The sequence below is a fragment of the Heterodontus francisci genome, chromosome 7 (genome assembly GCF_036365525.1).
Source record: "Heterodontus francisci isolate sHetFra1 chromosome 7, sHetFra1.hap1, whole genome shotgun sequence".
Lineage (NCBI taxonomy): Eukaryota > Metazoa > Chordata > Chondrichthyes > Heterodontiformes > Heterodontidae > Heterodontus > Heterodontus francisci.
The window spans coordinates 118,983,386-119,007,173 of record NC_090377.1 but is presented as its reverse complement, the minus strand read 5'-3'; the positions used below and the strand labels follow the sequence as shown (position 1 = coordinate 119,007,173).

The 23,788-nt window shown below is 44.4% G+C and overlaps 1 protein-coding gene across 1 annotated transcript; it reads right to left on the bottom strand.

The window, feature by feature from the left end:
* Window positions 1–612: 612 nt before the first annotated feature.
* LOC137372276 (UDP-glucuronosyltransferase 1A1-like) lies at window positions 613–19,781 on the bottom strand. Its single transcript, XM_068036011.1, has 5 exons — window positions 18,812–19,781; window positions 13,958–14,089; window positions 11,307–11,394; window positions 9,661–9,880; window positions 613–3,708 (listed from the first exon to the last, which is right to left on the bottom strand). The coding sequence occupies exons 1-5, from the start codon at window positions 19,739–19,741 to the stop codon at window positions 3,432–3,434; spliced, it is 1,647 nt and encodes a 548-aa protein (XP_067892112.1). The 5' UTR covers window positions 19,742–19,781; the 3' UTR covers window positions 613–3,431.
* Window positions 19,782–23,788: the final 4,007 nt, after the last annotated feature.

The following is a 23,788-nucleotide window of genomic DNA, read 5'->3' as shown; positions in this document are numbered from 1 at the left end:
AGGGCCCGAGAAAGAAAATGAAAGACATGTTCATACCGAGCCTTTCACTGCCTTGGGACATCCCAAAACACTTTACAGCCAATAAAATACTTTCAAAGTGTGGTCACTGTTGTAATGTAGGAAATGTGGCAACCAAATTGTGCACAGCAAGATCACACAAACAGCAGATAATCTGTTTCAGTGATGTTGCTTGAGGAATAAATATTGTCCAGGACACTGGAGAGAACTCCCCTGCTTTTTTTTTGAATATTGCCATGGGATATTTTTACTTCAACATGAGACGGCAGACAGGGCTTTGATTGAAAGTCTCATCTGAAAAACAGCACCTCCACCAGTGCAGCACTCCATCAGTACTGGCACTCGAGTGTCAGCCTAGATTTCGTCCCCAAGTCTCTGGTCCTTCTGACTCAGAGGTAAGAATGCTACCCACTGAGCCATGGCTGACACCAAAGACCACATTCGCATATTAAAAGGGGCCTATGACTTGAGACAGGCAAGTGCTTTGGGCAGCCACCGCTCGGTCACTTGGCCTAGCCATTAGTACCCAGTTAACTCTAGGCAAAGGAGGTGAAACGTGACCCCAATGGGTATGAGCTTTTTCAATAAGCCAGATAAGAGAACAAATTATTTATTGTTTGGTTTGTCGTGAAAAGAGCTTCTATTCATCAATCACCCTTTTTTGCACGAGCGCCTTTTCTAAAACTTGCAATAATACGCTTTGCCTACAAAAGCTTAACAACAAAAGATTAGGATTGCTTGCAAAGTTGTCATTTAATCAAGGCATTACAATTGCTTCATAAGCCGTCGCATCAAGCTTATTTTGAATTGATTTGAGGACAGCCATTAATTAATTTTTCCAATATAGAATTGTTGAGCTACTTGATTTCATGTCAACTGTCATATGGTTTTCTTTCATTAAATTTTTCATATACAATAACAGCTTGCATCTAATATAGCATTGTGAACAAAGCTAAAACATCCCATAACACTTTGCAAGAGCACGATCAGAAAAAAATGGCTGCCAAGCCAAAGAAAGAGATATTAAACAGCGGCAACCAAAAATCTGGTCAAAAGCTGCAGTTTAAAGAGGGTCTGAAAGAAGCACAGGGAGGCAGAGTGGTTTCGGGAGAGAACCTCAAAAATAGGGCCCAGAGGCTGAAGGAATGGCCTCCAATGTTGGAATGAAGGAGGTGGGAGGAGGGTGCATGAGGTCCAAGTCAAAGGAATGCCTAGTACAGTGGGGAGGAATTGTAGGGATATAACTGTGTGATCTTGAGATATTTGGTACAAGGAAAATGGCTTCAACCTTCATATCAACTGCCATTTCATGGTTTAAAAAGAAACCATTGTGGATTTCCTTTCAGTGGATGAAAAATTGTCCTTCTTCTCATCCTCAGTTTAAAAACTGTTTTCCCTTGCCCAAGGTTTTGAGACAAACCAATGGGTGACAAGCCCTGTCTCTCTCTCTCTCTCTGCCAGCTGAAAGACTACTTTACGCAATGACCTTTTATGTGGCACCTTGTCAAATGCCTTCTGGAAATTCAAGTACAGTACAAATCTGTGGCATTGATCAGCCTGACCTACCTCCTAGTGAGCTCCAGACTCAAAGTGTAATGTTCCTCTAGTTTGACAGAGATTGTCAGTTTGGTGGAGTGCTTGCAGTGTTGAAAATGGGAAATGGAAAATAGGACTTATTCCTCCAGGGACCAGGTTGGGGAAAGGCAGGTTATTAAGGCAGAGTCAGAGGTGATTCAGGGAGGATATCATGCTGACACTGGGTATTGTCAGTGAGAATCTCCAATGTGAACATAATTCATTGCTCTCAGGCTTTTTCTACGGTAACAACTTGCATTTATATAGTGCCTTGAATGCACTACGATCGGACAAAATTTGATGCTGAGCCACATAAGGAAATATTAGGACTGGTGGTCAAGGAGGTATATTTTAAGCAAAGTCTTAAAGGAGGGTGGAGAGAGCAAGAGAGAGGCCGAGAGGTTTAGGGAGGGAATTCCAGGGCTTAGGACCCAGGCAGCTGAAGGCATGGCCGCAAATGGTGGGGTGAAGGAAGTGGGGGACAAACAAATGGCTGGAATTGGAGGAACATAGAGATCTCAGCAGGTTGTGGGGCTGGAGGATGTTAAGGAAATTGGGAGGGGAGAGATCATGGAGGGATTTGAAAACAAGGATGAGACTTTTAAAACAGAGGCATTGCTGGACCTAATTGCATCTCTGACACACAAACCCACACACATATATGGCTGGAGTTTTACAGGAACAGGTTGGGAGGCGGGAAGGCTGGCAAAATGGCAAAGGAAGGCCTTGTGGGGTTAGGCCTGACGTTTTCCGGCTGGCATGCCATTTTTCTAGCAGTGGGAATGGTGGTAGATCGGCCAGTGTCAGGACCCAGGGAGGCATATTCCCAGGGATAGCCAATTAAGTGGCCATTGCAGAGGCTGTCCAATTTCAGCAACGCCACCACTAGCGATGACTATTGCTGGGGCTGCAGCTGCGAGGTGAGGGTGCCTCAATGGCTGAGATGCCTTCGAAGAAGGGTAAGTGGGGTCAGGGAATGCTGGGGCCAGGCAGGCAGGCCCCACTGATCGGGGAGGTTGGAGTTCACGGAGGCCAGCCGCGCCGTTTCCACAGGAGTGGCCATTGCAACTGGGGGACACATCGGCGGAACATGGAGTGCCAAAAAAGGAGGGGTCTACCCCCCATCCCCCAAGCCTGCTGGGAGGCCACCAGGTTTCACTGGACAGTCTCCTCAGGTGGCAGTGGGACCCATGCACCCACCTCCCATGTGGGCTCAGGTGGGGCTCTGCTTTTTGGGCACTCCATGGCCCACTCCTTTGGCAATGGTGCTGCCAGCCCTCAGTGACCCCATCACCCCCCCTCTCCCAGCCCCCCAATCGCTGGGGCCTGCCTGCCTGACCCTGGCGTTCACTCACATACCCCTCTGCGAGAGTGCCTCATCTGTTGAGGCTCCCTCACCCTCCAGTTGCAGCCCCAGCAATGGCCACACGAGCAGTTGTTGAGATGGCAGCCTTGGTGGTGGCTACTTAATTGGCCACTCATGGGAATATGCCTCTCCCCGGGTCCCACTGCTACCGAAACGGGGTCGCTTCCAGCTTTCGACCTGGTGACGGGACCTCAGTCGCAGTGGAAAGATTCAGCCCTATATATATATATGAAAATGTGCGTATATAATAAATGTATATGCGTGATCAAACAGATTATTGACTTCGAAGAGACTGCATAGCCCAATAGTCCTGCTGGGAACTGAGAGAATTACCTAACCCCATTTTAGCGCTCGTGGACTCAGTCTTTAACCAGCACTGGGGATTGACTCCACTGCTACATGCACATAAAGGGATGTTTCATCCATCAGACTATCAGGTGGTCAGAGGAAGGTTCACTTTTAAGAAGGCACTTCAATCGTGTTTCCTCTTTCTTTGGCCTTTCACTCTGCGTAGACAGAATGAGCAGCACTTGATCACCAAGCAGAGAAGCAGCAGTGCCATGGCAAGAAGTGCCCCGATGACATCCAGGCAGTGGTACTGGATCCAGTTGTAGTTGTGAGCTGCAGTTCGCAAATGTTCGGCCCCCTTGTGCCTCATCACGAACTCCACCCAATAGACGGAGAGCTCCAGTGCCCCTATTGGGCAATCCTTGTGGAGGGTAGACAACTTCATAACGGCTTCCTTGTATCTGAAACACAAAGGCATGGCATATCTAAGACTGCTGTCCCCACTGCAGTGCTTCCCGAAACCTGAAGCAGGAGGACCATTGAATCTATCCTCCTAATGCAACACTATTGACATACTCACTGGTTCAAAGACAAGCTAAGTGTCTCACTCCACTACACCAACACTACATTTGTAAGTGCAGCCCAAATGGACACAGTAATTGCTAGACCAACATCCTTCTGCCATGAAATAAAATCAGAAAATACTCAGCAGGTCTGGCAACATCTGTGGAGAGAGAAACAGAGTTAACGTTTCAGGTCGATGACCGAAATAAACACAAGATACAGGAAAAACTCGGATGGGTAGATAGGTGTAGTTTGTTCTGAGGAAAGGTCATCTCTGACTATTTCCTTGTGCACTAACATGATCTGAGACACACTGAGCACAAGCACAGCTGGCAGTATGTTTGACTTGGGAAGCCTAGATCTACGGCGAGCAACTAACTGTAGCAGAAATGTGGAGATGGGTGGACAGGCTGCAGTTTTGTTCGATCACTTTGGGAAGAGAGTGAGGACACTGAACCAACTGACAGGCTGAGGTAGACCATCCAGACACTGGAGTATTCATGTGGAATTTTACCACAACAGTGAGCTTCGTTAAATAATTAACAGAAATGATTTGTTTGCGATATCTACTGATTCCTTCAGAATGGATTAAATGGAGCATTACAGTGCGTACGTCATCACTACGAGGTTGAAATCCACCCTTTGTTCAGTGCTATTCAGGTGCGATGTCTGCCTGAGGGGAAATGTGCTGACCCACTGATGTGTGGGGAGCAGCACCAAGTCCCTTCAGCATCATGAAAATTTCCCAGTATGGGAGGAAGTGAGATATGTTTAGCATGGCACTGGGGTGGCACCAGGGAGAGTTGGCAAGACTTTCGGAAAAAATAGTAGTAGATTAGTGTTGGAGAATGGGAGTTATAAAGAAGACATTAAAAGAAGGATTGGATTGCAGAGAGAGAGCAGAGCAGGGGAAAAAAAATTGAAAAGTGACGTCACAGTCGACAGAGACAGCAGGTAACAGAAAGCAGCCGAGGTGGCTATACCGGTAAACTTTTAATTTAATCTAATCTCAATCAATCAAATACTAAGTAAGACATCAACTAAAAATTGCAGCAGAGTTGATCATTTGTCAAACAGAGTGAGAGAGAGAGAGAGAGAGAGATAGAGAGACACCAGCAGGGAGTGTATTCATTCACATTCGGACAACTTAATACAGAAGCTGTATTAAGTTTGCTCAGCATTTATCAGTATTTGTAAGGTTTACTAATAGTAGTAAGGTTTATTAGTATTGGCAACGCTTTATGAGCATTGGTAAGGTCTATGACCAGTAGGAAGGTCTACATACACAGTAAATTCTATGATACGTAGGTCTTATTCTAAGTTTATTAAGGAAGTAATTAAAGTAAATTAACTAATAGCATAAGTAACAATGGCAGAACAGGTGTTATGTTGCTGCTGTGGTATGTGGAAGCTCCTGGATGCCAAGGTGATCCAGGACAAACACGTCTGCAGGAAGTGCAAGCAGCTAGAGGAATTCTGGATCAGGATTATTGATCTGGAAGCCAAACTGCAAACACTGCACAACATAAGGGAAGGGGAGAAATCCCTGGGCACTTTGTCCTGGAAGATGGTCACATCTCTTAGAACAGGGTCATCTGTTTTGGTCAGCAGTGAGGGACAGGAGGATGTGACCGTGAGTGAGGCAGGTAAAGCAACCGAGCAGATGGTAGTGGAGGAGCCCCAGACTTTGTAATTGTCAAACAGGTTTGAGGTGCTCTCAAAGTGTGGACGAAAGTGAGGTCTGCAAGGTGAATGAGCAGACTGGCCATGGCTCTGTGGTACAGGAAGCCATTCAAGTGGGGGGCGCAAAAAGGAATGCAGTGGTAGTAGGGAATAGTATCGTGAGGGGGATTGACACTGTTCTGTGCAGCCGAGAGCGCGAGTCCAGAAGGCTGTGTTGCCTACCTGGTGCCAGGGTTCGGGACATCTGCTCAGGGCTGGACAGAAACTTGGAGTTGGAGGGGGAGGATCCAGTTGTCATGGTCCATGTAGGTACCAATGACATATGGAGGACTAGGAAAGAGGTTCTGCTTAGACAGTATGAGGAGCTAGGCACAAAATTGAAGAGCAGAACCTCAAGGGTAATAATCCCCGAATTATTACCTGAGCCACGTGCCAATTGGCAGAGGGCACATACGATTAGTGAAATGAATATGTGGCTCAAAGACTGGTGTGGGACAAATGGGTTCCGGTTTGAGGGGCACTGGCACCAGTACTGGGGAAAGTGGGGGCTGTACCGTTGGGATGGTCTGCACCTGAACCGTGCTGGGACCAGTCTTTTGGCAAACTGTATAGCTAGGGAAGTAGAGAGGGCTTTAATCTAAACAAGGGGGGAGAGGGATCAAGCCTGGGTAGATGTAGCAAATCAAGGAGTAGAGTCAAGGCAGGAGAGCAGAATAGTCATATGGGAAATGAAGGTCAGAGAATGGCAGGAAGGGACAGAGAGAAAAAACCGAAGAACACAACAACAGTCAAGACTAGATGTTACAAAGATAACAAAAAGACAAAACTGAAGGCTCCGTATCTGAATGCATGTCGCATTCATAACAAAGTTTTCGAACTGATAGCGTGCATTGAAGTAAATAAATATGATCGGATAGCCATTACGGAGACATGGCTGCAGGATGACAAGGATTGTGTCCTGAATATTGACAGGTATATAACATTCAAGAGGAATATGAAGCGAGGTAAAGGTGGAGGGGTAGCACTGTTAATCAAGGATGTAATTGGTGCAATACTTAAAGATGACCTTGGTTCAGGAGATCAGGATGTCGAATCGGTTTGGGTGGAGATGAGGAATAGGAGGGGAAAGAAGTCACTGGTGGGAGTGGCCTATAGGCCCCCTAACAATAACCACAATGTAGGATGAAGTATACAAGAAGAAATATTGGGTGCTTGTGATAAAGGGACGGCAATAATCACAGGTGATTTTAATCTACATATAAACTGGGAAAATCAGATTGGCAATAGTCGCCTGGATGAAAAGTTCATAGAATGCTTTCGAGATAGTTTCTTAGAGCAGCACATTCAGGAACCAACCAGAGAGCAGGTTATATTAGACTTGGTGTTGTGTAATGTGACAGGATTACTTAATGAACTCAGAGTAAAGGCACCTCTAGGTAGCAGCGACAACAATATGATTGAATTTTACATCCAGTTTGAAAGAGAGAGGAGTGGGTCTAAGACTAGTATTTTATACTTGAATAAGGGCAATATGTGGGCATGAAAGCTGAGCTCGCTGAAGTGAACTAGGTTGCTAGACTAGGCGATAGATCAATAGAGAAGCAGTGGCAGACATTTAAGGGGATATTTCAGAATACTCAGAATAAGTATATTCCTACTAAAAAGAAAAATTCTAAGGGGAGGACCCACCATCCGTGGTTAACTAAAGAAGTTAAGGAAAGTATTAAACTTAAGGAAAAAGCACATAATTGTGCAAAAATGAGTGGCAGGTCAAATGATTGGTCAGAATATTAAGAACAGCAGAGAATGACCTAAGGTTAATCAGCAGAAAGAAATTAGACTATGAGAGGAAGCCATCTAGAGATGTAAACATGGATAGCAAGTGTTTCTGCAGGTATTTAAAAAGGAAAAGAGGAAGTAAAATGGGTGTTGTTCCTCTCGAGAGTGAGAATGGGGAGTTAATAGCAGATAATAAGGAAACGGCAGATGAAATGAACAAATATTTTGCTTCTGTCTTCAATATAGAGCATACAATAAAAAAATCCAGTAATAGCTGTAAATCTGGAGGTGGAAGGAAGAGAGGAATTTGGTGAAATTACAATCACCAGGGAAGCAGTACTGACCAAACTGATGGAGCTGCAGGCAGACAAGTCCTCCTGATGGGCTTCATCCTCCTGTCTTAAAAGAGGTGGCTAATGAGGTAGTAGACGCGTTGGCGTTAATTTTTCAAAATTTGCTACATTCTGGTGAGGTTCCATCAGACTGGAAAGTAGCAAATATAACCCCTCTATTCAAGAAGGTGGGGGGGGGGGGGGGGGGGGAGGGGTGGGGGGGAGACAGAAAACAGTTAACTATAGGCCAGTTAGCTTGACGTCTGTCATGGGGATGGTATTAGACATGATCATTAAGGAGACTATAGCTGGGCACTTAGAAAAACTCAAGGTAACCAGGAATAATCAGCATGGTTGTGTGAAAGAGAAATCATGTTTAACCAATTTATTGGAGTTCTCTGAAGGATTAACATATGCTGTGGGTAAGGGGAGCCCGTTGACGTACTGTACTTGGATTTCCAGAAGGCAATTGACAAGGTGCCACAAATAAGGTTATTGCACAAAGTAGGAGTGCATGGTGTAGGGGGTAACATATTAGCATGGATAGAAGATTGGCTGGCTGGCAGAAAACAGAGAGTATGCATAAATGGGTCCTCTTCTGATTGGCAGGATATGACGAGTGGAATCCCGCAGGGGTCTGTGCTGGGACCGCAACTTTTTACGATTTATATCATTGCCTTAGATAAGGGGAGTGATAGCATGGGAGCTAAATTTGCAGATGACACAAAGATAGGTGGAAAAGTATGTTGTGAAGAGGACATAAGGAGCTTGCAGACTGATATAGATAGGTTGAGTGAGTGGGCAATAATCTGGCAGATGGATTATAATATGGGAAAATGAGAAGTTGTTATCTTTGGCAGGCGGAATAAAAACCAGAGTGTTTCTGAAATGGGGAAAGACTGCAGAATTCCAAGGTGCAGAGGGATCTAGGTATTCTAGTGCATGAGTCACAAAAAGTTAGTATGCAGGTACAGTAAGTAATAAGGAAGGCTAATGGAATGCTATCCTTTATTACCAGAGGAATTGAAAATAAAAGTAAGGATGTTTGTGCTTCAGTTGTACAGGGCATTGGTGAGACCACATCTCGAATACTGCGTGCAGTTTGGTCAGTAGTGGTGCTACCGAGCCACTCTTGGTGATGGACATTGAAGTCCCCGATCCAGAGTACATTTGGTGCATTGGGAACTTTGCAGGCTTCACTCCTCCAGTTTCTGATTTACCAGGAATCAGCTACCAATAATCAAGTTATCAGCCTATATAATCAACAGCCCCAATTATACACACGAGACAAAGACTGGTGATACACTAGATCTGCACTATACTCAGTACTATACGAAAGTGATAATTTATTCCTTGTGCAATCAAAACAATGGCATTTTATGATGAAAGGCTGGCGGGTTCAACCCTCAATCAATAAGATGTCGGCTGTGGGTCAGTGGGGTCACTCTCGAGGCAACATTTTTCTCCATACATTAAGTTTTGTTGATTAATCTGCTATTTTATGTCAGCCTTGGCTTAATGGGTAATACTCTTACCTCTGAGTCATAAGAGCATGAGTTCAAGTCTCACTCCAGGAACTTGAGCTCAAGGTCTAGACTAATGCTCTGAGGGAGTGCTGCACTGTCAGAGGTGCTATTTTTCAGTTGACACACATAGATGAGGTCCTGACTTTCCTTTCAAGTGGACATAAAAGACCCCATGACACTATTTTGAAGAGCAGCAGTGGAGTTCTCGACAGTGAGCTGGCCAATATCTATCCCTCAACCAACATCACCCCATTGCTGTTTGTGGGAGCTTGCAGTGCACACATTGGCTGCCGCGTATCCGACATTACAACAGTGACTGGACTTCAAAAAGTACTTCACTGGTTGGAAAGTGCTTTGGCACATCCCGAGGTTGTGAATGGCACTATATAAATGCAAGTCTTTCTTTTTTTCTTATAAACGACTGGATAGATCTTTCTTTACTCTGCTTTATTTGTAACCTTTGGGTTTTAAGTATCGAAAAAGACTTTGGAGATTTCATATAAATCAAAGCTGTGTGAACTTCACTTACCTGGTATCATTGATAACCATGCTTAACGCATCCATTAGATCCCGAGAGCAGATATTTCTCAAACTTAAGGCAATGCCAGCTCCATGACGCTTTATATGTTCTGTATTTTCTATCTGGTCTGCAAACAATGGCAACATGACCATTGGTACTGCACTGCAGATAGCCTCGTAGATTCCATGTGACCCTCCGTGAGTCAGAAAAGCTCGTGTTTTGGGATGTCCTAGACCACAGAACAAGGGAAAACAAAAATGTGAAACTTACTGCGATCCAATGAAACTTGAATCAATTGCCTTCAGCAGTGTGCAGTATTGGAAGATTATCCAAAAAGTCCCGAAGAGACGCCTGTTTGATGAAGGGTCTCTTTAATGATAAAGGGACCTTTACATTACTTTTTTCCTAACACTACCAGAAATGTGATGCATTTCCAGTATTTTCTGCTTCTATTTCAAATGTGCCAACTCAGTTGCTGGCGTTATTAACTTGTCCTTTTCCCATGCACTGAATATGGAAAGATTGGGGTCAGTTTTCACCTTCACTATACATGGATTGGAGAGTGGGGTCTCAGAACGACCACAGAGTTATCAGCGAGAATCCCAAACCATTTGATGGCCAGGCTTCATTTAAATTCAAGCTGCCCACGAGTCGTGTGTGCTGATAGGCAGCTCGCTGTTATTTTGGCAGGGTAGGAAATCCAGTGCGTCATCCACAGAGCATAGGTCTCTGCCAAAAAGAGGAGGGCTTGACTGATTGGGGGAGAGGGAGGGGGTGGAATAAGGGAGATCTTTATAGTGTCACTTGTCTCTTCATTGTGTGCTAGCACCTAGGCTAGATACTTTCACCTTGGTGGCAATGAAATGTCAGTGACAGAAGGTAATTAATAAAACATGTGGGAGGTGGAGAAACAGAAATGGGGTGGAAGGGGAGGAGGATGTGTCATTTTGTGATGTTCTTCCTCCAGATAATAGCGTAGACTGGATGTATCCATAGGAAAAGGCACACCTGCTGCTGAGATGCCCTGACTGCAGGAGGTGGGGAGGCCCAACAGTCTTGAGATAGTCTGGGCAGTTAGAAACTGATGCAGGTCTACATGGAGGAAGAGAGGGGTGCAAAACATGCTTTGAAGCTGCAGAAATGAATGTTTTCAGACCCTTCAAGCTCACAGACTCCTCACTTCCACCTTTGATCAGCTGCCGAGCCTTATATATCTCCGGCCAACTGGCCCAGAGTACATCTGCAAGGTGAAACCAGGAAGCTCACAGCTGCTTCGCCATTGGCAGTCACTCTGACAGATGCAAATGAGGTCACTGGGGAATGGTGGCAGCATCATGGGAAGGCCCAAAAAGCAGAAGGAAACTGGGCAGGAAAGCCCTTTAAATGCTCACACATCAGAAAACAGCTCAAGTTCTTCCCTAAACAAATTCACTCACCAAAAAGCTGACTGAGCATCACAGATCGCAGTCTAGTTTAACAGCATTCCTACAAACCTCAATTTGTCATAATCAGGTATTTCCAAAGACATATATTCCTACTATGAAGTAAACTATGAAGCCTCATAGTGACTGGGTTGGGTTACTATCTGTTTTCCCACCCTGTCACAAATGGTAGCACGTGTGGTGTGGCTCTATCAGCACGTGTTGCTCTCTTACCCAGCAGATCATTCTGTGGCAGCCATTTCATCAGTTTGGTATTTGGTGCCAGTGTAGAAGGCCTTTCCCCAGTGTATCTCCACAGGACCTATCACAAAAGAGGCAACATTCCAATAATAAGTTACCAGATCAATCTCATTACGGATATTGATGAGATATTCAGGTATTTAGGTGTCGGCTGCATCTCAGTGAGTCGCTCTCTCACCTGAGTCAGAAGGTTGTAGGTTCCTTTCCCTTTCCAGAGACTTGAGCACAAAATCTAGGCTGACAGTCCCAATGCAGTACTGAGGGAGTGCTGCACTGTCAGAGGTGCTGTCATTTAAATGAGACATTAAATCAAAGCCCCACCTGCCTTCTTAGATGGATATCAAAGATCCCATGGCCCTATTTCAAAGAACAACAGGGAATTTTCCCCAGTGTCCTGGCCAATATATATTAGTCAACCAACATCACTAAAACATATTATCAGGCCATTATCACATTGTTGTTTGTGGGATCTTGCTGTGTGCAAATTGGCTGCCATGTTTCCTACATTACTCTTCAAAAAATATTTCATTGGCTGGAAAGTGCTTTGGAACATCCTGAGATCATGAAAGGTGCTCTATAAATGTTGGTTATTTTCTTTGTATGCAGTTACCCCTCATCCTTCCCTCCCCAACTCAATGCATTATTTTGAGTAAATCTACACAATCCCCAAATTATGAACTTTGAAACTATCTCATTGGGTAGCAGACTTTTGGCAGGTCTTTATCAATGCTCAAATTAATCTTCAGAGATAGTTTCCTGAGGCTGCAATACAATAAAAAGCAACTTATCTGTATAATGTTTAGAAATATTACACAAAGGTACTGTTGCTATGTTTTCCTCCGTGTCAGTTCAAAAAAAAGTAGATGGGAGTAATCAAGGCAAGTGGAAAGTGGTAAGGAAATTTCAGGATCACTCCGCACTTTACAGTCTTCCAGCCTTGATACTGAGTTAAACAACTTTCAATCTTAATCACTTGTCTTGGAAAGCAGGTAATGCAGGATGGCTGCACCACAGCCACTGGGGGCAGAGGAGGAGTCATGTGGGCTTGTGTTTGGAGTGCGGATCCCTTTTGATACCTGATCAATGGACTCTACCCATCTTTTTTGCAGCATTTTCTTTTGCCAGATTTCCCATTCTTCCCTCTCACTCTGCTATTCTGCTGTCACCATTTACAACTGCTCTGGACCCATCTTTTGTTTCTTTACTTGTCCTATTATCAGCCCCTTTTGCCTGTACCATCATCCTTTTTGTTATTTAATCCCTGCTGCCTTCCACCTAATCAACCTTTAGTTCTTCCCCTGCCTCTGCACTTGCTTAAAAACTGATCATCTCTAACATCTTCCAGTTCTGTTGAGAGGTCATCGACTTGAAACATTAACACTGTTTCTCTGTCCATATGCCTGATTTGGTGAGTGTTTCCAGTTAGAGTCATAGAGTTATACAGAACAGAAACAGGCCCTTCAGCCCATCGTAGCCGTGCCGGCCATCAAGCACCTAACTATTCTATTCCCATTATCCAGCACTTGGCCCGTAGCCTTGTCTGCTATGGCATTTCAAGTGCTCATCTAAATACTTGTTAAATGTTGTGAGGGTTCCTGCCTCGACCACCCCTTCAGGCAGTGTGTTCCAGATTCCAACAAAGGCTCTGGGTGAAAAACGTTTTCCTCAAATTCCCTCTAAACCTCCTGCCCCTTACCTTAAATCTGTGCCCCTGATTATTGACCGCTCCGCCAAGCAAAAACGTTTCTTCCTATCCAACCTATCAATGCCCCTCATAATTTTGTTTTGATGTCTCGTTTTGATTAACAAAATGTGGTTGCATTACTGCTGCTACTCCAAAGCCTGCTGTGATGCTAAAGGTGTTAACAAAAACTAGTCCAAACAGATCCTCGATATGACTGAAGCCTGGTTGAAACCATGCATACAAAATTGACACAGGATTGAGCAGAGGGGGCGACACATAAGGAAACTGGAGTTCTGAGTTCTAAGTCAGGCCTGGAATTAGCACTGTTAGCTAAAGGTAAATCACTACAGCCGTGATCAGAATGAATAGTATTGCATTGTTATCAATCACGTGGTAGGGATACCTTAGTGCATCAGGAGCTGGAGGAGAGGGAGGCCTAAAAGCATAAAGAGCAAAGGAAGTACACAATGGATCTACTGCAACAAACCTTGATGGGCAGCAGCAAATGGCAGGGCTTTGATAGAAGCTCACTGCATATTACAAAAGGATGGTGGTCTACGGGAATACAGCAGGGGAGCGGAACTAATTGGACAGATCTTTCAAAGACCTGCCACAGACACATTGTCCGAATAGGCTGCTTCTGTGCTATATCATTCTAGGATTCTATCACCTTTCCTTACCTTGGTGTTTGTCCCCTCTCCAAGTTCTGATATTTCTTCCAGACCTCTCCCAAGTTATGGGTCCCAAGTTATCTCCCCCAACCTCTGACATATTGCCCAATCCTTATGGTCCACAGATTACAAAGCAGCAGAGACTGAATGAGTTGGAAGGATTTTAATAGGTGAAGCTTTTGTGAAGCTGCAATGAATAGACACCTAATACTACTAGACTGAAATTAGCAGCATAAATTATTGTTGATTACTCCTCTATCTGAAATCACCTTCTGAGGAATTTGACCCAATGCTTCTGCAATCTGATTGGCTGTTGTGATTGGCATTTCCGACATCATTGACCCTAAGGAGAAGATCACAGCTCCATGTTCTCCAGAACTGTTCATAAATTCTTCTAAATCCTGTGGAGAATAAAAAAAGTGTGGTCATTTTGAATATTTAAAATGACTGACTGAAACATTAGCTCCACGGTTGATTCAGGAAACCTTGTTGATACCAAGATGACCAATGGTGAGACAGTAATTCATGGGATCTATTATTGACACTATCCTTGAGGAGGTGATAATATATATTGGCATGGAATTTCCTGTAACCCGGAAGCTGCATCTGAAAATATTTGTATTCCTGCATCTTTCTGCTGATGTCAAGTTATGCTCAAATTTCCTGCCAATCCACTAGCATATGCCAGAACATAAAAATGGTTGAGCCTGGCATAAGTAGCCAATGTATTATGAACATAATTGGAACATAACCAATGGGGCTCACAGTGTGAGGGTGAAGCACTATAAAAGTGCAGCCCTTCAAGGCAAGGCTGGGGAGTGCAGGGTAAGAGTCAGATAGCTCTCTATCATAAAACTTTTCATTATTTAATTTAATTCACTCAGCAGAGAGTGAATCTTTCCCCTACACAGGTAACTGCTGCTGATTGAAAGGAGAAACGGCCAGGAGGAGGGCTTTCAACTTCATGGAGAGAGACCTGCAGGCCCAACTGGGTGCACTGGAAGGTAGGGGGTGATCAGATCCTCAGCTCCCCCACATCCTCGCACTTGTGCCGTCAGGAGGTGGGCATGAATGGAGGCATTGAATGCCACATCTATTATCCTCAGGACAACAGTGCAATGTGGTAAGAAGTTCAATGACCTGACCAGAGCAGGGAAGGTAATACACTCACCATGCTCTCTCTTTCTTCTTCGCTCACTGTGGGCCCCACACTTAAGGTTCTTAAGAACATAAGAAATAGGAGCAGGGGTAGGCCATATGGCCCCTCAAGCCTGCTCTGATATTCAATATAATCATGGCAGATCTTTGACCTCAATTCCACTTTCCCACCTGATCTCCATATCCCTTGATTCCTCTACTGTCTGAAAATCTATTAATCTCAGCCTTGAATATACTCAACAACTGAGCATCCACCTTAGATAGAAAAGTCCAAAGATACCCAACTGCGCATGAAGAAATTCCTCCTTGTCTCAGTCCGAAAGGATCGACCCCAGAATGCCCCTAAGTTCTAGATTCACCAGCCAGGGGCAACAACCCTCTTAGCATCTACTCTGTCAAGCCTCCTCAGAACCTTAAGAGCTTCAATGAGCTCACCTCTCATAAGTGGAACTCAATGACCTTGCAACAAATTCTCCAGAAAGGCGGAGACCAGTTGCCCTTTTGATTGTTCCACATCGACAGTATCTCCAACGTCTCTCTCTTTTGTCTTCACAGGGCAAGGTGGCACACAACATCTGGGAGGGCAAAGAGCCGGGGAGGTGGTCACAACCCTCGGCTTTCTGACTCCATGAGGAGAATGTGGTGGAGTTGTTACTATGGTATTACGAGTGCTTGCATTTTTTTGTTACAGTTTTTTTGAGGTCTTGGGTTTCAAAACTGATGCATAGATGCTGGAACTTAGTGTTTTCTTTAAAAAAAAAGATCAGAAGGTCTTTTGGACTGAGCTTGTAAACAACAGATACTGAAAGAATCAAGAGGTGCTAAAAAGAAGTCTTTACTGGAAGGCATCTGGCTTCAGATAATTGCCCAGAAGGGTTTTTTTTGACTTGGGGAAAGATGTTAACAAACAAGTGGCACGTCAAGAGTTATAGGGGTTAGGAGGCTAGACTCCCGAGATGTTTTTGGTTTAGCTTTGGACAGTGAGTGGGAGTGTGGACAGAGTTTGGAAAAGACAGTTGGAGAAAACTTGCCAAGGGAACAAACCCCAACTCAGCTTGTTCCATCTCTTTAAAAATTCCTGTCAACTTTTCCATCTCTTTAAGAAGCCCTGAGAAGCAAGCACAAGAAACAGACTGAAACTGTTGCCGCATTTCTCCTGGAAAGCCTGCCCAAACTGATCTACAACGCTGTAGACAAGAACTGTTCTAGAAAGATCCCAGTGACAGCCATCTATGCGTATTTGGGACGCCAAATCGAAACTAAGGATATCTGACGTCTTTCCATATCTTCTATTAGCAAGTATTTGGCTAAAGTATTCTTTTTTCCTGGTTTTTTGTAATAGAGCTCTAAAGAGTAAATCTCTATTTTTTCAGTTAACCGGTGTATATGTGTGTGTGTGTGTGTGTGAGGGGTAAGGTAAAATGGGAACTTTTAGTTTTCAATCTGTGTGTTAATACTTTGCATCGTTACTGGTTAAGACTTGTTTTATAATAAACTGATAATTTTGTTGTTTAATAAAGAAGCTAGTGTATTTTATTCTGGGATAAAAATAGAGTCTATGATTGACCAAATGGGTAACTGGGAAAAAATGTAAATATATGTTGTGACCTGGGGAGGTGGAACTAGTAAAACAGTGCACTCCCCCCGTTTCGGGAGTAAAAATAGTGGTGGGGACACAGGGAGTAACCAGAGCCAGGTGAGTACCTGTCCACTTGCTATCTGCCAATACACGAGGACATTGCGCTGCCTTCCTCCACTTTTTCCCACAGATCTTTCAAAGCATCGGAAGGTAAAGATGAAGAGGAGGAGTAAGAGGAGATGCAGGAGGTGACAAGGATGGGGTGGAGAGGGAGGGAGGGTTAGTAGATTCCGAAGGAGATAGAAATCACAGATCCTGACTGTGTCCTGCAACTTGTCCACAGTGAGCTGCCAGACGGAGTAATGGAAAGTCAGAGCCTTACACCTTCCTCCTTTCCTGGGAGGACACCCCATCTTCAGGCTTTCACCAAGCAGAGTCAGAGTTCCCCAACTTGCAACCAAAGAGATACCAGTGTAAACACATTTCACCATGCCAGGCGAGTGCCTCAAGACCAGGTGAGATCTCCAGATATGGGAAAGCGGTCTTGGGGAACATGGAGACTCCAGGGAGATGAAGAATGCTACCACTTCTCTGGAGAGTGCAGTTGCTATGCACTGGTGAGTCAGCCAATCGACTCCTTTGTAAAGGCCTAGGATATCAGTTGAGGCCCACATGCTCTCCAAGCCAGGTTCTTGAACATGGGGCAGGGTTGCCAACCCTTCAGGATTGTCCTGGACTCTCCAGGAATAAAAGATTCATCTTCCCAACACGTCTCCGAGCAAACCGGGAGAAAAATCGTTAGGGCTTTAAAAAGAATGCTGTGGGTTTTTTTATTTTCTAAGAATGCTTTTGATTATTCATTATAAAAATATTGGAGAAAGGAAAAGTCAAGAACCATCTAAAGGAGTAAGGAAGAGGCTGTTTGTTTCCCATTTGGCGTGGAACAGCAGGAACCACATAGACAGACGTGTGGGCGACAAATGTCAGGAGTGTGGGGGTGGAGCAATAGGAGGCAGGAGGTCATGTGCTGAAATCTGCTGGAATACATCTAACCAGTGGAGGAAAGCTTACCCACTGTTTTTTCCAGGTTGTTTTTCTTCAGGTTTGCACTTGCTGCTGTTCAATATTCAGTATATTCACACCTAATCTGTACTAATGCTTTGTCTTTCAACACACCATTAACATACTGTTTGCCTTTGCTCCGTGACCTTTTGGTCAGCTATGTGGCCTGGTCCAATCTGCACCTTCTCCTTTGTTATCTCTTGCCCAACCCCCACCTCACTTGTTTATAATCTGTGACTTTTCTAATATTTGTCAGTTCCGAAGAAGGGTCACTGACCCGAAACGTTAACTCTGCTTCTCTTTCCACAGATGCTGCCAGACCTGCTGAGTGAATCCAGCATTTCTTGTTTTTGTTAGGAAAGCCTAATGTTGGGGTGCAGTCCCTGCTGGTGATGCTGCACTCTCCAGATCTCCTGTCATTTATTCTCCCCCTCCCATTCCTCCTCCTCCATGATAATGGCAAGCAGATGTACAGTCACTTTAAACATTCACTCCCTCCACCAATGGCGTACCTCAGCTGCAGGGTGCACTAATTTACAAGATGCACTGCAGCAACTCGCCAAGGCTTCTTAGACAGCACCTTCAAAACTACGCAACCGCTACCACCTTGAAGGACAAGAGCAGCAGACATTTGGGAACACCACAACCTGAAAGTTCCCCTCCATGTCACACATCATCCCAACTTGGAACTATATCACTGTTCCTTCATTGTTGCTGGGTCAAATTCCTGAAATTCTCTTCCTAACAGCACTGTGGGTGTACCTACACCACATGGACTGCAGTCGTTCATTACACCTTTTCAAGGGCAATTAGGGATGGACAATAAATGCTGGCCTTGCTGGTGATACCCATAAGAGAGTGAATTAAGAATGAGACCTGGGTTAATCTCAATCTACTTTAATGTAATATATTATGTCAGCTCCCAGAGTTTCATTTAGTACAACATTTAATCAAGAAATAGGCTTGAATGAAGTGCAGCTTTGCAACAAAATCTCAAATATATGATGATGGTGGAGACACTTTGGTAATGTTCCAGGTGTGAAGAAGTGTTCTAAGGGCACAATGAGAAGTGTATCAGTGTTCTTCAACACATATATAACTTCCAAAAGTACATGTTTGGATATTGAAGTCGCACCGATAAATATATCGAATTAAATAAATGACTATTCAAATGATCTACAACCTAAATAATTAGATAACTATATCAGATTACATGCATTTCTAGTTCCATTGAACTGTGTATTTGGCATTTAATGTCCCTATCCTTGCATTTGCCACGTAAATGCATATTCTTTCATTCCATTCATACCAGTGCTGTTCCTACCTGAGGTAAAGGTTTTCTCTCCTTGCAGCTGATGCCTCCAACTAGCACCATATTTGGCATCAGAGGTCTCGGAAACTCAAATACAAAGTCAAATCGCAGCAACCAGATGGAAGCCTGACTCAGCAGTTGGGCCAGTGTCACATCTCTCTGAAGGAACTTGGTGGCCAGTTCTTCAAAAGGTGAATATATAAAATGGCACAACAATGGTTCCAATAAACTGGCCAGCACGTTTTCTGTTCTCTGGAGAAAGGTCATTCGATCAGTGTTCCCTGTGAAAATTCTTGGCACATAGGAGAGTGGCCTGGGGCACTGAGTGGCTAAATTATCCAAACCACAAGGAATCCCTCGCAACAGATTCACAGAGGGCAGTGAGAGATACTCCGCAACAATAGCACCACATGGGCTGAAAGGGTCACTCAGTAAAGCGTCAAATTTTTCCTCAGCCAGCTCCTGCATCAGCTCTGTGCTAAACAACAGATCCTCACAGATACTCAGGAAGAACTGCCTCATTTTACTCACATGCTGCAAGCTTCCACTAATCCTTTGGTAAAAGGTTCCATCATAAAAAGCCATCCCTATTAGGTTTTTGTAAAACTGGTCCACATCAGCTTTGCTGAAGGCAGTGGAGTAAATCTTACTGCTGTAGTGAAGGGACGTCTTGATCAACAAGTTGTTTTCAGGATAAACAACAACAATTTTATGTCCTCTTTCATGGAGTTCCTCCAGGACAACTTGCATGCTCAGCCAATGGCTCCCATCGACAGGAATAACCAGCAGCTTTCCACTTTCAGCTGGACTCCAAAAACACTGCAAGCAAACCAGTAGACATCCCAGCTGACCAATACGCTGGTAGGTTGAAGCCATCCTGTGAAGTAACTTAAAGCCACTGCAGTATATTGAGTAACAGAATCTGGTTTGAGCCCTCAGCATTTACATACTGTCTGGGAAAGGTCCCATACAAATGCTGTTTAAAATATTACCATTTGCAGAATCTGTAACATCTAAACTATTAATGGTTAACATGACAGCATGCAATCACTTACTTTATCTCACATTTTCTCACTTAATGTTTTCAATTTTTAACCCATGCTGGGCCAGGACTGTACCATCAGGACAGGCTGCACCTCAAGCGGGCTGGGACCATGGTCCACAGGGAAAGGATGAATAGGACAGTCACAAGGGCTTTAAACTAGTAAATTGGTGGTGGTGTTGGGGAGGCGGTGGGAGCACTCAGGTGGAAAAGGTAGTATAAATAATAGTTCAAAAACAAACAAAAGGGAATAGAGTTACAGTCAGAATCTCACATACTTGCATAACGGACAGACTCTCCAAAATGGAGATTGGATCCAATTGCTCTACACAAACATCACCAGCACACCTTCGATCAATGGGTGGGAATTGGAAAGATTTCCAATCAAATCTGGAGTCAGGCAGGGCTGTCAACTCTACTCTGTCCTGTTGTGGGCTGTATTGAACCTTTTTCCGAGTCCATCAGGAAGGATGTGGTCATCAAGAGGGGTGGCAATCCCAGGGCAGCGGAGCCCGATGGCCAAAGTCTTCCTGTACGTGGACAATGCCACCATCTTCTGCTTGGATCCACTGTCGGTAAATAGACCGATGAACATTTTTTATTTTAATCTTTAATGGGATGTGGGCATCACTGGCAAGGCCAGCATTTGTTGCCCATCCCTAATTGCCCTTGAACTGAGTGGTTTGCGGGCCATTTCAGAGCATAGTTATGAGTCAATCACATTGCTGTGGGTCTGGAGTCACATGCAGGCCAGACCAGGTAAGGACAGCAGATTTCCTTCATTGAAGGACATTAGTGAACTAGATGGCACCGTTACTGAGACTAGCTTTCAATTCCAGATTTTTAAAATATTCATTAATTGAATTTAAATTCCACCAGCTGCCGTGGTGGGTTTTGAACCTGTGTCCACAGGACATTAGCTCGGGCCTCTGGATTACGAGCCCAGGCCTCTGGAGTGCTAGCCCAGCGACATTACCATTACGTCACCGTCTCAGCTGCAACCAGTTCAAACTTTCCTTGGGAGCCAAAATAAATTGCAGTAACAGTGCGGCCATATTCTTTGGGAACTGGGCCAACTGATGCTTCACCACCTTTACCATCAGGTCAGACTACCTGAAGGTGCTGGGGATATGGTTTGGTGGGGCTGGGGCATGCGCCAAAAACTGGAAGAAGCATATAGCCAAAGCCTAACAGAAACTTGGCATGTGGGAGCGACACTCCCTCTCCATTGCGGGTACAAGGCGCTCTCGGTGTTGCTGTAGATGGCGCACGTCTGGCCCACACCCCACTCCTCAATCGCAGTAGTGACCCAAGACACCTTCCGCTTTATCTGGAGATTGATAACGGATCACCCAACGTCACCCTCATCCTGATGGTCACCTTTGTGTGTGGCTGCTGTGCGTAGAACCCCAGTACACAAACACCAAGTGTCACTACATGCTGAGGTTCTATCTGTCCCCGGTGTTGCAAAGGACGGATCTGGGCATCTTGCCACAGAACACTCCATCCAGTGGGACCATGCCAAACCACCTGTCACTCATGGAAACATTTGTGCAGAAAAACACCTTTGACCACAAGTCCATCAGGCAGTGGTCTACCCATAACGTCCTCGGGGCCCTGCAGGAAGAGGAGATGGCGGATCCTATCTATTAGATGGTTCCTTGAGCAGACTGTCAAACTCATTTGGCAGAATGCTTCATTGCCAGAACTTTCAAACAAGCACCAAGATTAAGCTTGGCTGGTGCTGAGAAGGGCCCTCCCCGTCAGATCATTCTTGCACAGCCGGAGTCTCAGCTCCACCACATGCTGCCCTCAAGGCAACTGCAGTGGGGAAGAGACTGTCACCAACCTCCTTCTGGAATGTGTCTTTGCAAAGTAGGTCTGGAAAGAGATGCAACGGTTTTTGTCGAGGTTTATCCCACGCAGCTCTGTAACACAGGACTCTGTGCTCTACAGGCTGGTCCCAGGGACACACACCAAGATCAACATCAACTGCTCCTGGAAGACCATCAACTCGATGAAGAGGACACGCCTTGGTCTGCCCAAAACTTGCTGGTCTTCCAGTACAAAGAACTGTTGACAACTGAGTGTTGCAGACTGGCACATTCCAAGGTCCAGGACTACATGCTGAGGGATGCACTAAAGCTTGGGGTAGCTGCTGCTAAGGTTCAATGGGGAAAGGCCCTCCCACCATTATATAATGAGAGTGCTGGAAACCATGGAATGTACTTCTACAAATTTTATGAATAAAGTATTTTTGGGAAGGAAAAGAACTGTCAGAAATTGGGCTTTTAGTACTGCAGGTAAAAGGAAAACTAAAAGATGTAAAGTAATTAAACAAGGAGAGAAAACATAAACTCTGTGAGTAAAACATTAGAGTTGCAGAACAGATTTGAGTGAGTGGCCCAAATAAGCATTCTTTATACAAACACACAGAGTATAAGGAACAAATTGAATAAATTGCAGACAGAAATTCAACTTGGAGGGCATGACATGGTAGCCATTCCTGAGACATGACTGCAAAATGGTCAGGATGTGGAACAGGTTATAGAGTTTACAGGAAAGACAGGGAAAATCGCAGAGGGGGAGGAGCAGCCTTAATGATTAAGGATGACATCACTTCCACAATAAGAGAGGATATAGCGAGAGATAAACAGGCAGTGGAAACTTTGTGTGTAGAATTAATAAATAGAAAAGCATTTCTGTATGGGAGTTGTGTATGGACCCCTGGTAGCAGCTATAAAGTGGTAGATTGTATAAATGCAGAGATTAGACAAGCATGTAGCAAAGGCAACATGGTTTTAATGGGAGAGTCTAAATTTCATATGTAGCAGATGGTCTGCGGCAATTCAAGAGGGCACTCATCACCACCTTCTCAAGGGCAATTAGAGATGGGCAACAAATTCTGCCCTTGCCAGTGACGCTCAAATTCCATGAAAGAATTTTAAAAACTCTCTGCTATTTAAGAAAGGTGAAAGGGGGAAAACGGGGAATTACAGACTGGTTAGCCTAACATCTGTTGTTGGTAATTGCTCAATCTATAATTAAGGATAGAGTGACTGAACAGCTTGAACATTTTCAGCTGATCAGAGAGAGCCAGAATGGATTTGTAAAGGGTAGGTCAGGCCTGACGAACCAGATTGAATTTTTTGAAGAGGTGATTAAAGTAGTGGACAGGGGAATGTCTGTGGATGTTATTTATACGGACTTCCAGAAGGCATTTGATAAAGTCCCTCATAAGAGACTGTTAGCCAAAGTTGAAGCTCAAGGAACTGAAGGCAAATTATTGACGTGGTTAGGAAATTAGCTGAGCGGAAGGAGACAGAGACAGAGAGTAGGGATAATGGGATGACACTCCAATTGGCAAGACGTGACTAGTTGTGTCCCGCAATGAGCTGTGTTGGGGCCGCAACGCTTCACCGTATTTATTGACAACTTAGATGATGGGATACAAAGCCACATATCCAAATTTACTGATAACACAAAGATAGGCGGCATTGTAAACAGTGTAGATTGGACCATAAAATTACAAAGAGAAATGGACAGATTAAGTGAATGGGGAAAACTGTGGCAAATGGATTTCAATGTCGGTAAATCCACTTTGGACCTAAAATGAATAGAACAGGGTACTTTCTAAATGGTGAAAAGATCAAAACAGTGGAGGTTCAAAGAGACCTAGGTGTCCAGGTACAAAGATCATTCAATGCCATGAACAGGTACAGAAAAATAATCAAAAAGGCTAATGGAATGCTGGCCTTTATATCCAGAGAACTAGAATACAAGGGGGTAGCCGTCATGCTTCAGCTATACAAAGCCCTGGTTAGACAACACCTGGAATACTGAGAGCAGTTCCAGGCACCACACCTTAAGGAGGACATATTGGCCTTGGAACGAGTGCAGTGTAGATTTACCAGAATGATACCTGGACTCCAAGGGTTAAATTACAA

Coding starts and splice junctions, on each gene's coding strand:
- LOC137372276 (XM_068036011.1), bottom strand. CDS start 19,741: ATGCTGAGGGCTCAAACCAGATTCTGTTACTCAATATACTGCAGTGGC. Junction 14,090..18,811: donor AGAGAAAACCTTTACCTCAG/GTAGGAACAGCA, acceptor TATTCTCCACAG/GATTTAGAAGAATTTATGAA. Junction 11,395..13,957: donor TGGGTCAAATTCCTCAGAAG/GTGATTTCAGAT, acceptor CTTTTGTGATAG/GTCCTGTGGAGATACACTGG.